The 13,090-nt window shown below is 51.1% G+C and overlaps 1 protein-coding gene across 3 annotated transcripts in view; it reads right to left on the bottom strand.

Annotated features, from left to right (window-relative positions):
* LOC116942149 (proprotein convertase subtilisin/kexin type 6-like) overlaps positions 1 to 13,090 on the bottom strand; it is a 71,814-nt gene that overhangs the window by 50,938 nt on the left and 7,786 nt on the right. For all 3 annotated transcript variants that reach the window (XM_076066909.1, XM_076066910.1, XM_076066911.1), the window contains exons 7-9: positions 7,241 to 7,413; positions 2,690 to 2,902; positions 2,129 to 2,229 (exon numbers count right to left, since the gene is read on the bottom strand). In XM_076066909.1, coding sequence (XP_075923024.1) covers positions 2,129 to 2,229; positions 2,690 to 2,902; positions 7,241 to 7,413 — 487 coding nt within the window. The remainder of the gene's footprint in view (positions 1 to 2,128; positions 2,230 to 2,689; positions 2,903 to 7,240; positions 7,414 to 13,090) is intronic.

Genomic DNA, 13,090 nt, shown 5'->3' with positions numbered 1-13,090 from the left:
CCACAGTCACCGCCACGCTCGCCATCATAGGTCTTACTGCATGCAGTGGGTAATGTGTGTGTGGAGGTTGGACAGTGGTATACGTAGTGAGCGTGCGGTAGTAAGTGTGATATACGTGGTGAGTGTGAGTGTGGTGGTGAGTGCGGCACACGTGGTGAGTGCAGTGGTAAGTGTGGTGGTGAGTGCGGTAGGCGTGGTGAGTGTGGTGATGAGTGCGGTACATGTGGTGAGTGCGGTGATGAGTGTGGTGGTGAGTGTGGTGGTGAATGCGGTGGTGAGTGTGGTGGTGAGTGCGGTAGGCGTGATGAGTGTGGTAGTGAGTGCGGTGGTGAGTGCGGTACACGTGGTGAGTGTGGCGGTGAGTGTGGTGGTGGGTGTGGTGGTGAGTGTGGTGGTGGTGAGTGTGGTGGTCGTGAGTATGGCGGTGGTGAGTGTGGTGGTGAGTGCGGCGGTGAGTACGGTGGTGAGTGTGGTGGTGAGTGTGGTACACGTGGTGAGTGTGGCGGTGAGTGTGGTGGTGGTGAGTGTGGTGGTGAGTGTGGTGGTGAGTGTGGTGGTGGTGAGTGTGGTGCTGAGTGTGGTGGTGGTGGTGAGTACGGTGGTGAGTGCGGCGGTGAGTGTGGTGGTGGTGGTGAGTGTGTTGGTGAGTGTGGTGGTGAGTGTGGTGAGTGTGGTGGTGGTGGTGAGTGTGGTGGTAAGTGTGGTGGTGGTGAGTGTGGTGGTGGTGAGTGTGGTGGTGGTGAGTGTGGTGGTGAGTGTGGTGGTGGTGAGTGTGGTGGTGAGTGTGGTACACGTGGTGAGTGTGGTGGTGAGTGTGGTACACGTGGTGAGTGTGGTAGTGGTGAGTGTGGTGGTGAGTGTGTTGGTGAGTGTGGTACACGTGGTGAGTGTGGTGGTGAGTGTAGTGGTGAGTGTGGTGGTGGTGAGTGTGGTGGTGGTGAGTGTGGTACACGTGGTGAGTGTGATGGTGGGTGTGGTACACGTGGTGAGTGTGGTACACGTGGTGAGTGTGGTGGTGGTGGTGGTGAGTGTGGTGGTGAGTGTGGTGGTGGTGAGTGTGGTGGTGGTGAGTGTGGTGGTGAGTGTGGTGGTGAGTGTGGTACACGTGGTGAGTGTGGTGGTGAGTGTGGTACACGTGGTGGTGGTGGTGTTGGTGGTGGTGAGTGTGGTACACGTGGTGAGTGTGGTGGTGGTGAGTGTCGTACACGTGGTGAGTGTGGTGGTGGTGAGTGTGGTGGTGAGTGTGGTGGTAAGTGTGGTACACGTGGTGAGTGTGGTACACGTGGTGAGTGTGGTGGTGGTGAGTGTGGTGGTGAGTGTGGTACACGTGGTGAGTGTGGTACACGTGGTGGTGGTGTTGGTGAGTGTGGTACACGTGGTGAGTGTGGTGGTGGTGAGTGTGGTGGTGAGTGTGGTGGTGAGTGTGGTACACGTGGTGAGTGTGGTACACGTGGTGGTGGTGGTGTTGGTGAGTGTGGTACATGTGGTGAGTGTGGTGGTGGTGAGTGTGGTACACGTGGTGAGTGTGGTGGTGTTGGTGGTGAGTGTGGTGGTGAGTGTGGTGGTGAGTGTGATGGTGAGTGTGGTACACGTGGTGAGTGTGTTGTTGTTGGTGGTGAGTGTGGTGAGTGTGGTGGTGTTGGTGGTGGGTGTGGTGGTGAGTGTGGTACACGTGGTGAGTGTGGTGGTGAGTGTGGTGGTGAGTGTGGTGGTGGTGAGTGTGGTGGTGAGTGTGGTGGTGAGTGTGTTGGTGAGTGTGGTGGTGAGTGTGGTACACGTGGTGAGTGTGGTGGTGAGTGTGGTGGTGAGTGTGTTGGTGAGTGTGTTGGTGAGTGTGGTGGTGAGTGTGGTACACGTGGTGAGTGTGTTGGTGAGTGTGTTGGTGAGTGTGGTGGTGAGTGTGGTGGTGAGTGTGGTGGTACACGTGATGAGTGTTGTTGGTGGTGGTGAGTGTGAGTGTGGTACACGTGTTGGTGAGTGTGGTACACGTGGTGAGTGTGGTGGTGGTGAGTGTGAGTGTGGTACACGTGATGTTGGTGAGTGTGGTACACGTGTTGGTGAGTGGTGTTGTTGGTGTTGGTGAGTGTGTTGGTGAGTGGTGTTGTTGGTGTTGGTGAGCGCCGCTCACTTGGCCTCCAGGGCGAGGGCGATGATGGCCGCTGCCATGGGAGCGGAGGCCGAGGTCCCCGTGTGGTTCTCTGTGCAGCGCTGCCTCAAGTCCGTGGTGATCTGGGGGGGGGGGGCGGGGAGGGGGGCTGCTAGTGCCGGCTGGACATCGTGGATGGGGCGGGGTGCTGACGGTGTCAGCTGTGTGGCCTTGGGAGTTCAGGAGCGTCCGTAAGGGGGGGGAGCGGTGGTGCAGCGGTTAGCGCTGCGCTACGAACCCGGCGAACCAAGTTCGATTCTCACTCACGGCCAGCACCGGCGACGATTATCTGAGCCGGTCCTGGGCATCCCCTCGGTCGACTCAGCCTCAAATGAGCACATGCTGGGGCGTGTAGTAAACATCGCCACCGGGGAGACAAAGGCGGTCGGGCGTGGTGCTGGGCACTCAGCCCCCTCGTACGCCGTGCCTTCGCAGGTGCTCCTCGCTAGCAGCACTTGCCCCGGCAGTCTGTTAAGGCTGTACGGGGGACCTTTGTCTTTGGGGGGTCGTATTGGGGGGGGGGGGGGGGAGGGGGGGTCTCACGATCTTGCGGTCGGTGGCCTCCCCGCTGCTGTAGGTGGAGGCGAGCGTGGAGGCGCAGGCCTCGAGGTACCAGGGCGCGGCACCGCTCTCCGCTGTGCTGGACACGGACACCGTGGCCACGCTGTTGGTGTAGCCGTCGCACGAGCAGTGGTCGCGTCGACGGCCCCCGTTCCCAGAGGCCCACACGAAGATCGAGCCCAGACCCCCGCGGCCCTGCGGGGTGGGGGAGGGATGGGGGGGGGGGGGTGTTGAGCAGCCATCATCACCCCCCACCATCAACCCCCACCATCAACCCCCACCATCACCCCCACCATCAACCCCACCATCAACCCCCACCATCAACTCTCACCATCACCCCCACCGTCAACCCCCACCATCAACCCCCACCATCACCCCCCACCATCACCCCCACCATCAACCCCCACCATCAACCCCCACCATCAACCCCCACCCATCAACCCCTACCATCAACCCCCACCATCACCCCCACCATCAACCCCCACCATCAACCCCCACCATCAACCCCCACCATCAACCCCCACCCATCAACCCCCACCATCACCCCCCACCATCACCCTCCACCATCACCCCCCACCCATCAACCCCCACCATCAACCCCTACCATCAACCCCCACCATCAACCCCCACCATCAACCCCTACCCATCAACCCCCACCATCAACCCTACCATCACCCTCCACCCGTCAACCCCTACCATAAACCCCTACCATCAACCCCCACCATCAACCCCCATCATCAACCCCCACCATCAACCCCTACCATCAACCCCCACCATCACCCCCCACCATCAACCCCTACCATCAACCCCCACCATCAACCCCCACCATCAACCCCCACCATCAACCCCCACCATCAACCCCTACCATCAACCCCCACCATCAACCCCTACCATCAACCCCCACCATCAACCCCTACCATCAACCCCCACCATCAACCCCCACCATCAACCCCTATCATCAACCCCCACCATCACCCCCCACCATCACCCCCCACCCATCAACCCCCACCCATCAACCCCCACCATCAACCCCCACCATCAACCCCCACCATCAACCCCCACCATCACCCCCCACCATCAACCATGGGGCGATCGTCCGTGATGTCATCCCAACCTGGTGGGACACCTCCACCACGTGGAGTGAGTGAGTCACCCCCGGGGTGAGTGAGTGAGTGAGTCACCCCCGGGGTGAGTGAGTGAGTCACCCCCGGGGTGAATGAGTGAGTCACCCCCGGGGTGAATGAGTGAGTCACCCCCGGGGAGAGTGAGTCACCCCCGGGGTGAGTGGGCGAGTCACCCCCGGGGTGAGTGAGTGAGTCGCCCATTCCGATGAAACAAGTCCGCGATTAATTGAACTCCGGACCCGAGTGAGGGGGAGGCGTGGGGGGGTGGAATGGGCCGCCCCCCCCTCCCCCACGCCCCCTCCCCCACGCCCCCCCCCTCCCCCACGCCCCCCCCCCTCCCCCACGCCCCCCCCCCTCCCCCACGCCCCCCACTCCCCCCTTCTCTCTGTGGAATGAGATCTGCATCCCTTCCCCCCACTACCAAGATCGTCCTTGAGCACAAATTATATAATTACAACAAATCTACCAGAAGGCGTCCGTTCCTATAAACATCTATAAACATCTGGCAGTTCACCAGCGTTGGTCCAAGCCACCGTCGCTCTGCTGATGACACGATGAATGTCGAAAGCCGACCCCAGAGTTTCCCTTGTGTTGAACCGACACTGCTGCGTTGATTGCACTCCCGGAAGAGAGAAATACTCGGAGTTCTCGTCGTCTGTGTGTCTGTGTGTGTGTCTGTGTGTTTGTGTATCTGTGTGTGTGTGTCTGTGTGTGTCTGTGTGTGTGTCTGTGTGTGTCTGTGTGTGTGTCTGTGTGTGTCTGTGTGTGTGTCTGTGTGTGTCTGCGTGTGTGTCTGTGTGTGTCTGTGTGTCTGTGTGTGTGTCTGCGTGTCTGCGTGTGTCTGCGTGTGTGTCTGCGTGTCTGTGTGTTTGTGTGTCTGTGTTTGTGTGTCTGTGTGTCTGTGTGTTTGTGTGTCTGTGTGTTTGTGTGTCTGTGTGTCTGTGTGTTTGTGTGTTTGTGTGTCTGTGTGTCTGTGTGTGTGTTTGTGTGTCTGTGTGTTTGTGTGTCTGTGTGTCTGTGTGTTTGTGTAGCTGTGTGTATGTGTGTCTGTGTGTTTGTGTGTTTGTGTGTCTGTGTGTTTGTGTGTCTGTGTGTCTGTGTGTTTGTGTGTTTGTGTGTCTGTGTGTCTGTGTGTGTGTTTGTGTGTCTGTGTGTTTGTGTGTCTGTGTGTCTGTGTGTTTGTGTAGCTGTGTGTATGTGTGTCTGTGTGTTTGTGTGTTTGTGTGTCTGTGTGTTTGTGTGTCTGTGTGTCTGTGTGTTTGTGTAGCTGTGTGTTTGTGTGTCTGTGTGTCTGTGTGTTTGTGTGTCTGTGTGTTTGTGTGTTTGTGTAGCTGTGTGTATGTGTGTCTGTGTGTTTGTGTGTTTGTGTGTCTGTGTGTTTGTGTGTCTGTGTGTCTGTGTGTTTGTTTAGCTGTGTGTTTGTGTGTCTGTGTGTTTGTGTGTCTGTGTTTGTGTGTCTGTGTGTCTGTGTGTTTGTGTGTTTGTGTGTCTGTGTGTTTGGGTGTCTGTGTGTCTGTGTGTTTGTGTGTTTGTGTGTCTGTGTGTCTGTGTGTTTGTGTGTCTGTGTGTCTGTGTGTGTGTTTGTGTGTCTGTGTGTTTGTGTGTCTGTGTGTCTGTGTGTCTGTGTGTTTGTGTAGCTGTGTGTATGTGTGTCTGTGTGTTTGTGTGTTTGTGTGTCTGTGTGTTTGTGTGTCTGTGTGTCTGTGTGTTTGTGTAGCTGTGTGTTTGTGTGTCTGTGTGTCTGTGTGTTTGTGTGTCTGTGTGTCTGTGTGTTTGTGTGTTTGTGTGTCTGTGTGTTTGTGTGTTTGTGTGTCTGTGTGTTTGTGTGTTTGTGTGTCTGTGTGTTTGTGTGTCTGTGTGTCTGTGTGTTTGTGTGTCTGTGTGTTTGTGTGTCTGTGTGTTTGTGTGTTTGTGTGTCTGTGTGTTTGTGTGTTTGTGTGTCTGTGTGTCTGTGTGTTTGTGTGTTTGTGTGTCTGTGTGTTTGTGTGTTTGTGTGTCTGTGTGTTTGTGTGTTTGTGTGTCTGTGTGTTTGTGTGTCTGTGTGTCTGTGTGTTTGTGTGTCTGTGTGTTTGTGTGTCTGTGTGTTTGTGTGTTTGTGTGTCTGTGTGTTTGTGTGTTTGTGTGTCTGTGTGTTTGTGTGTCTGTGTGTCTGTGTGTTTGTGTGTTTGTGTGTCTGTGTGTTTGTGTGTTTGTGTGTCTGTGTGTTTGTGTGTCTGTGTGTTTGTGTGTCTGTGTGTCTGTGTGTTTGTGTGTCTGTGTGTCTGTGTGTTTGTGTGTCTGTGTGTTTGTGTGTCTGTGTGTCTATGTGTTTGTGTGTCTGTGTGTTTGTGTGTTTGTGTGTCTGTGTGTCTGTGTGTTTGTGTGTCTGTGTGTTTGTGTTCTCCACCATTACGCGGGCAAGCATCCTGAACTCGGGGGATCGACTCAGATGGGAGTCACGACTGGGGGCACCCTGTAGCTCCCCCACCCCCTGCACCCCCACCCCTTGCTCCCCCACCCCCTGCACCCCCACCCCCTGCACCCCCACCTCCTGCACCCCCACCCCTTGCTCCCCCACCCCTTGCTCCCCCACCCCCTGCCCCCAACCCCCTGCCCCCCCACCCCCTGCCTCCCCACCCCCTGTTCCTCCAACCCCCACCCCCTGCTCCCCCACCGCTATCCCCTCTCGGGGTTAATCAAACGCCCTCGAGGCCGGAGTCTCGCCCCCCCCCCAACCTCTTCCTGCTGCCCTTTTGCCCCAAGTGGACTTTGTATTGCCACGAAGCCGCGTCATAAACAAGTGGGGCAGGGGGTGGCGGAGCCCATGAGAGGTGACGCGCATCTCAGATAAACAACCATCAGGAGCGTCGCTATGGGAGAATATGGACAGCAACCGGGTTGGACATTCAGGGTTCTCATCCGCAGCCAGGCTTGACGTGAACCAATTGCTGGTGAACTGCCAAATGTTACGAGCAAGGGGCTCTCTCTGTGAGATACGCGTCCCTCCGCGCGAGGCAAATCTCATTGGCCGTGTGGTTGATGGGATGTGTAAAAACATATTTTTGTTAAACCCCACGCGTTTATGTTTAACGTGGAGATACCAAAGTGGGAAGGGTGGGCGGATTGTAGATTGCTCCTTCTTGGGATCTTTAAAGTCCACTGTGGGTGTAAAAGCGGACGGCAAACTGTGGAGTGCTGTGGTTACTTCGGTATTAACTATTGACTATATTTCACTATTGTTATTTCACGACGAGGGTGCTGAAGTTCTATTTCAGAAGCGACCTGGCGGTCACAAATGATAGCTCTCCGAGGTGGCTCAACATCACGTGGACATTCACAGCAGCATCCAAATACCCTCAACGCATTCACCAGGGCGAGCCCGCCTGATCCGAACCGCGGACTCCCCCCACCCCCCCTCCCCCCGTGGTACCTCTCGCACGCCGCGCAGCAGCGCCGTGCTGGCGAGCAGGCCGGGCCCGTCCACAGTGGCGCCGTCGTCGTCTGGGCCCCACGAGGCGCTGAACACGGCCACGTGCTGGGGGCCCACGCTCAGCGCGGCCCCCTCCACCGCGTCCGTCACCTCCCCGTCCAGCATGCGTACGCCTGGGGGTGGGGGGGGGCACGGCAGATCGTGCAGTCGGGTGGCACCGGGGCGGTGGGGAGGGGGCATGTCGGAGTGTGGGATACGGGGGGGGGCATGGGGGGGGTTAATGAGAAGACGTCAGCGTGAGAGTGATGACGTCGACGATGGTGATGTTGATGGTGATGGTAGTGATGGTGATGGTTTTGGTGATGATGGTGATGTTGGTGGTGATGGTAGTGCTGTTAATGTTGATGGTGATGTTGATGATGTTGTTGGTTATGGTAGTGATGTTAATGTTGATGGTGATGTTGATGACGATGCTTTTGGTGATGGTAGTGATGTTAATGTTGATGGTGATGTTGATGATGAAGCTATTGGTGATGGTAGTGATCGTGTTAATGTTGATGGTGATGATGAAGCTGTTGGTGATGGTATTGATCGTGTTAATGTTGATGGTGATGTTGATGATGAAGCTATTGGTGTTGGTAGTGATTGTGTTAATGTTGATGGTGATGTTGAAGCTGTTGGTGATGGTATTGATCGTGTTAATGTTGATGGTGATGTTGAAGCTGTTGGTGATGGTATTGATCGTGTTAATGTTGATGGTGATGTTGAAGCTGTTGGTGATGGTATTGATCGTGTTAATGTTGATGTTGAAGCTGTTGGTGTTGGTAGTGATTGTGTTAATGTTGATGGTGATGTTGAAGCTGTTGGTGATGGTATTGATCGCGTTAATGTTGATGGTGATGATGAAGCTGTTGGTGATGGTATTGATTGCGTTAATATTGATGGTGATGTTGAAGCTGTTGGTGATGGTATTGATCGCGTTAATGTTGATGGTGATGTTGAAGCTGTTGGTGATGGTATTGATCGCGTTAATGTTAATGTTGATGGTGATGTTGAAGCTGTTGGTGATGGTATTGATCGCGTTAATGTTAATGTTGATGGTGATGTTGAAGCTGTTGGTGATGGTATTGATCGCGTTAATGTTAATGTTGATGGTGATGTTGAAGCTGTTGGTGATGGTATTGATCGTGTTAATGTTGATGTTGAAGCTGTTGGTGTTGGTAGTGATTGTGTTAATGTTGATGGTGATGTTGAAGCTGTTGGTGATGGTATTGATCGCGTTAATGTCGATGATGGTGGTAGTGGTGATGTTGTTGGTGATGGTATTGATCGTGTTAATGTCGATGATGGTGGTAGTGGTGATGTTGTTGGTGATGGTATTGGTCGTGTTAATGTCGATGATGGTGGTAGTGGTGATGTTGCTGGTGATGGTAGTGATCGTGTTAATGTCGATGATGGTGGTAGTGGTGATGTTGTTGGTGATGGTATTGATCGTGTTAATGTCGATGATGGTGGTAGTGGTGATGTTGTTGGTGATGGTATTGATCGTGTTAATGTCGATGATGATGGTGGTAGTGGTGATGTTGTTGGTGATGGTAGTGATCGTGTTAATGTCGATGATGGTGGTAGTGGTGATGTTGTTGGTGATGGTATTGATCGTGTTAATGTCGATGATGGTGGTAGTGGTGATGTTGTTGGTGATGGTATTGATCGTGTTAATGTCGATGATGGTGGTAGTGGTGATGTTGTTGGTGATGGTATTGATCGTGTTAATGGCGATGATGGTGGTAGTGGTGATGTTGTTGGTGATGGTATTGATCGTGTTAATGTCGATGATGGTGGTAGTGGTGATGTTGTTGGTGATGGTATTGATCGTGTTAATGTCGATGATGGTGGTAGTGGTGATGTTGAAGCTGTTGGTGATGGTATTGATCGTGTTAATGTCGATGATGGTGGTAGTGGTGATGTTGTTGGTGATGGTATTGGTCGTGTTAATGTCGATGATGGTGGTAGTGGTGATGTTGCTGGTGGTGGTATTGATCGTGTTAATGTCGATGATGGTGGTGATGTTGAAGCTGTTGGTGATGGTATTGATCGTGTTAATGTCGATGATGGTGGTAGTGGTGATGTTATTGGTGATGGTATTGATCGTGTTAATGTCGATGATGGTGGTAGTGGTGATGTTGCTGGTGATGGTATTGATCGTGTTAATGTCGATGATGGTGGTAGTGGTGATGTTGTTGGTGATGGTATTGATCGTGTTAATGTCGATGATGGTGGTAGTGGTGATGTTGCTGGTGATGGTATTGATCGTGTTAATGTCGATGATGGTGGTAGTGGTGATGTTGTTGGTGATGGTATTGGTCGTGTTAATGTCGATGATGGTGGTAGTGGTGATGTTGTTGGTGATGGTATTGATCGTGTTAATGTCGATGATGGTGGTGTGGTGATGTTGTTGGTGATGGTATTGATCGTGTTAATGTCGATGATGGTGGTAGTGGTGATGTTGTTGGTGATGGTATTGATCGTGTTAATGTCGATGATGGTGGTAGTGGTGATGTTGTTGGTGATGGTATTGATCGCGTTAATGTCGATGATGGTGGTAGTGGTGATGTTGATGGTGATGGTATTGATCGTGTTAATGTCGATGATGGTGGTAGTGGTGATGTTGTTGGTGATGGTATTGATTGTGTTAATGTCGATGATGGTGGTAGTGGTGATGTTGAAGCTGTTGGTGATGGTATTGATCGTGTTAATGTCGATGATGGTGGTAGTGGTGATGTTGTTGGTGATGGTATTGGTCGTGTTAATGTCGATGATGGTGGTAGTGGTGATGTTGCTGGTGGTGGTATTGATCGTGTTAATGTCGATGATGGTGGTGATGTTGAAGCTGTTGGTGATGGTATTGATCGTGTTAATGTCGATGATGGTGGTAGTGGTGATGTTGTTGGTGATGGTATTGATCGTGTTAATGTCGATGATGGTGGTAGTGGTGATGTTGCTGGTGATGGTATTGATCGTGTTAATGTCGATGATGGTGGTAGTGGTGATGTTGTTGGTGATGGTATTGATCATGTTAATGTCGATGATGGTGGTAGTGGTGATGTTGCTGGTGATGGTATTGATCGTGTTAATGTCGATGATGGTGGTAGTGGTGATGTTGTTGGTGATGGTATTGGTCGTGTTAATGTCGATGATGGTGGTAGTGGTGATGTTGTTGGTGATGGTATTGATCGTGTTAATGTCGATGATGGTGGTGTGGTGATGTTGTTGGTGATGGTATTGATCGTGTTAATGTCGATGATGGTGGTAGTGGTGATGTTGTTGGTGATGGTATTGATCGTGTTAATGTCGATGATGGTGGTAGTGGTGATGTTGTTGGTGATGGTATTGATCGCGTTAATGTCGATGATGGTGGTAGTGGTGATGTTGTTGGTGATGGTATTGATCGTGTTAATGTCGATGATGGTGGTAGTGGTGATGTTGTTGGTGATGGTATTGATCGTGTTAATGTCGATGATGGTGGTAGTGGTGATGTTGTTGGTGATGGTATTGATCGTGTTAATGTCGATGATGGTGGTAGTGGTGATGTTGTTGGTGATGGTATTGATCGTGTTAATGTCGATGATGGTGGTAGTGGTGATGTTGTTGGTGATGGTATTGATCGTGTTAATGTCGATGATGGTGGTAGTGGTGATGTTGTTGGTGATGGTATTGATCGCGTTAATGTCGATGATGGTGATGTTGAAGCTGTTGGTGAGGGTATTGATCGTGTTAATGTCGATGATGGTGGTAGTGGTGATGATGTTGGTGATGGTAGTGATCGTGTTAATGTCGATGATGGTGGTAGTGGTGATGTTGCTGGTGATGGTATTGATCGTGTTAATGTTGATGATGGTGGTAGTGGTGATGTTGTTGGTGATGGTATTGATCGTGTTAATGTCGATGATGGTGGTAGTGGTGATGTTGTTGGTGATGGTATTGATCGTGTTAATGTCGATGATGGTGGTAGTGGTGATGTTGTTGGTGATGGTATTGATCGTGTTAATGTCGATGATGGTGGTAGTGGTGATGTTGCTGGTGATGGTAGTGATCGTGTTAATGGCGATGATGGTGGTAGTGGTGATGTTGTTGGTGATGGTATTGATCGTGTTAATGTCGATGATGGTGGTAGTGGTGATGTTGTTGGTGATGGTATTGATCGTGTTAATGTCGATGATGGTGGTAGTGGTGATGTTGCTGGTGATGGTAGTGATCGTGTTAATGGCGATGATGGTGGTAGTGGTGATGTTGTTGGTGATGGTATTGATCGTGTTAATGTCGATGATGGTGGTAGTGGTGATGTTGTTGGTGATGGTATTGATCGTGTTAATGTCGATGATGGTGGTAGTGGTGATGTTGTTGGTGATGGTATTAATCGTGTTAATGTCGATGATGGTGGTATTGGTGATGTTGTTGGTGATGGTATTGATCGTGTTAATGTCGATGATGGTGGTAGTGGTGATGTTGTTGGTGATGGTATTGATCGCGTTAATGTCGATGATGGTGGTAGTGGTGATGTTGTTGGTGATGGTATTGATCGTGTTAATGTCGATGATGGTGGTAGTGGTGATGTTGTTGGTGATGGTATTGATCGTGTTAATGTCGATGATGGTGGTAGTGGTGATGTTGTTGGTGATGGTATTGATCGTGTTAATGTCGATGATGGTGGTAGTGGTGATGTTGTTGGTGATGGTATTGATCGTGTTAATGTCGATGATGGTGGTAGTGGTGATGTTGTTGGTGATGGTATTGATCGTGTTAATGTCGATGATGGTGGTAGTGGTGATGTTGTTGGTGATGGTATTGATCGCGTTAATGTCGATGATGGTGATGTTGAAGCTGTTGGTGATGGTATTGATCGTGTTAATGTCGATGATGGTGGTAGTGGTGATGATGTTGGTGATGGTAGTGATCGTGTTAATGTCGATGATGGTGGTAGTGGTGATGTTGCTGGTGATGGTATTGATCGTGTTAATGTTGATGATGGTGGTAGTGGTGATGTTGTTGGTGATGGTATTGATCGTGTTAATGTCGATGATGGTGGTAGTGGTGATGTTGTTGGTGATGGTATTGATCGTGTTAATGTCGATGATGGTGGTAGTGGTGATGTTGTTGGTGATGGTATTGATCGTGTTAATGTCGATGATGGTGGTAGTGGTGATGTTGCTGGTGATGGTAGTGATCGTGTTAATGGCGATGATGGTGGTAGTGGTGATGTTGTTGGTGATGGTATTGATCGTGTTAATGTCGATGATGGTGGTAGTGGTGATGTTGTTGGTGATGGTATTGATCGTGTTAATGTCGATGATGGTGGTAGTGGTGATGTTGCTGGTGATGGTAGTGATCGTGTTAATGGCGATGATGGTGGTAGTGGTGATGTTGTTGGTGATGGTATTGATCGTGTTAATGTCGATGATGGTGGTAGTGGTGATGTTGTTGGTGATGGTATTGATCGTGTTAATGGCGATGATGGTGGTAGTGGTGATGTTGTTGGTGATGGTATTGATCGTGTTAATGTCGATGATGGTGGTAGTGGTGATGTTGTTGGTGATGGTAGTGATCGTGTTAATGTTGATGATGGTGGTAGTGGTGATGTTGTTGGTGATGGTATTGATCGTGTTAATGTCGATGATGGTGGTAGTGGTGATGTTGTTGGTGATGGTAGTGATCGTGTTAATGGCGATGATGGTGGTAGTGGTGATGTTGTTGGTGATGGTATTGATCGTGTTAATGTCGATGATGGTGGTAGTGGTGATGTTGTTGGTGATGGTATTGATCGTGTTAATGTCGATGATGGTGGTAGTGGTG

The sequence above is a fragment of the Petromyzon marinus genome, chromosome 13 (genome assembly GCF_048934315.1).
Source record: "Petromyzon marinus isolate PM22_M1 ecotype Great Lakes invasive population chromosome 13, UKy_Petmar_22M1.pri1.0, whole genome shotgun sequence".
Classification (NCBI taxonomy): Eukaryota; Metazoa; Chordata; class Hyperoartia; order Petromyzontiformes; family Petromyzontidae; genus Petromyzon; species Petromyzon marinus.
This window is presented reverse-complemented; position numbering and strand designations above follow the sequence as displayed.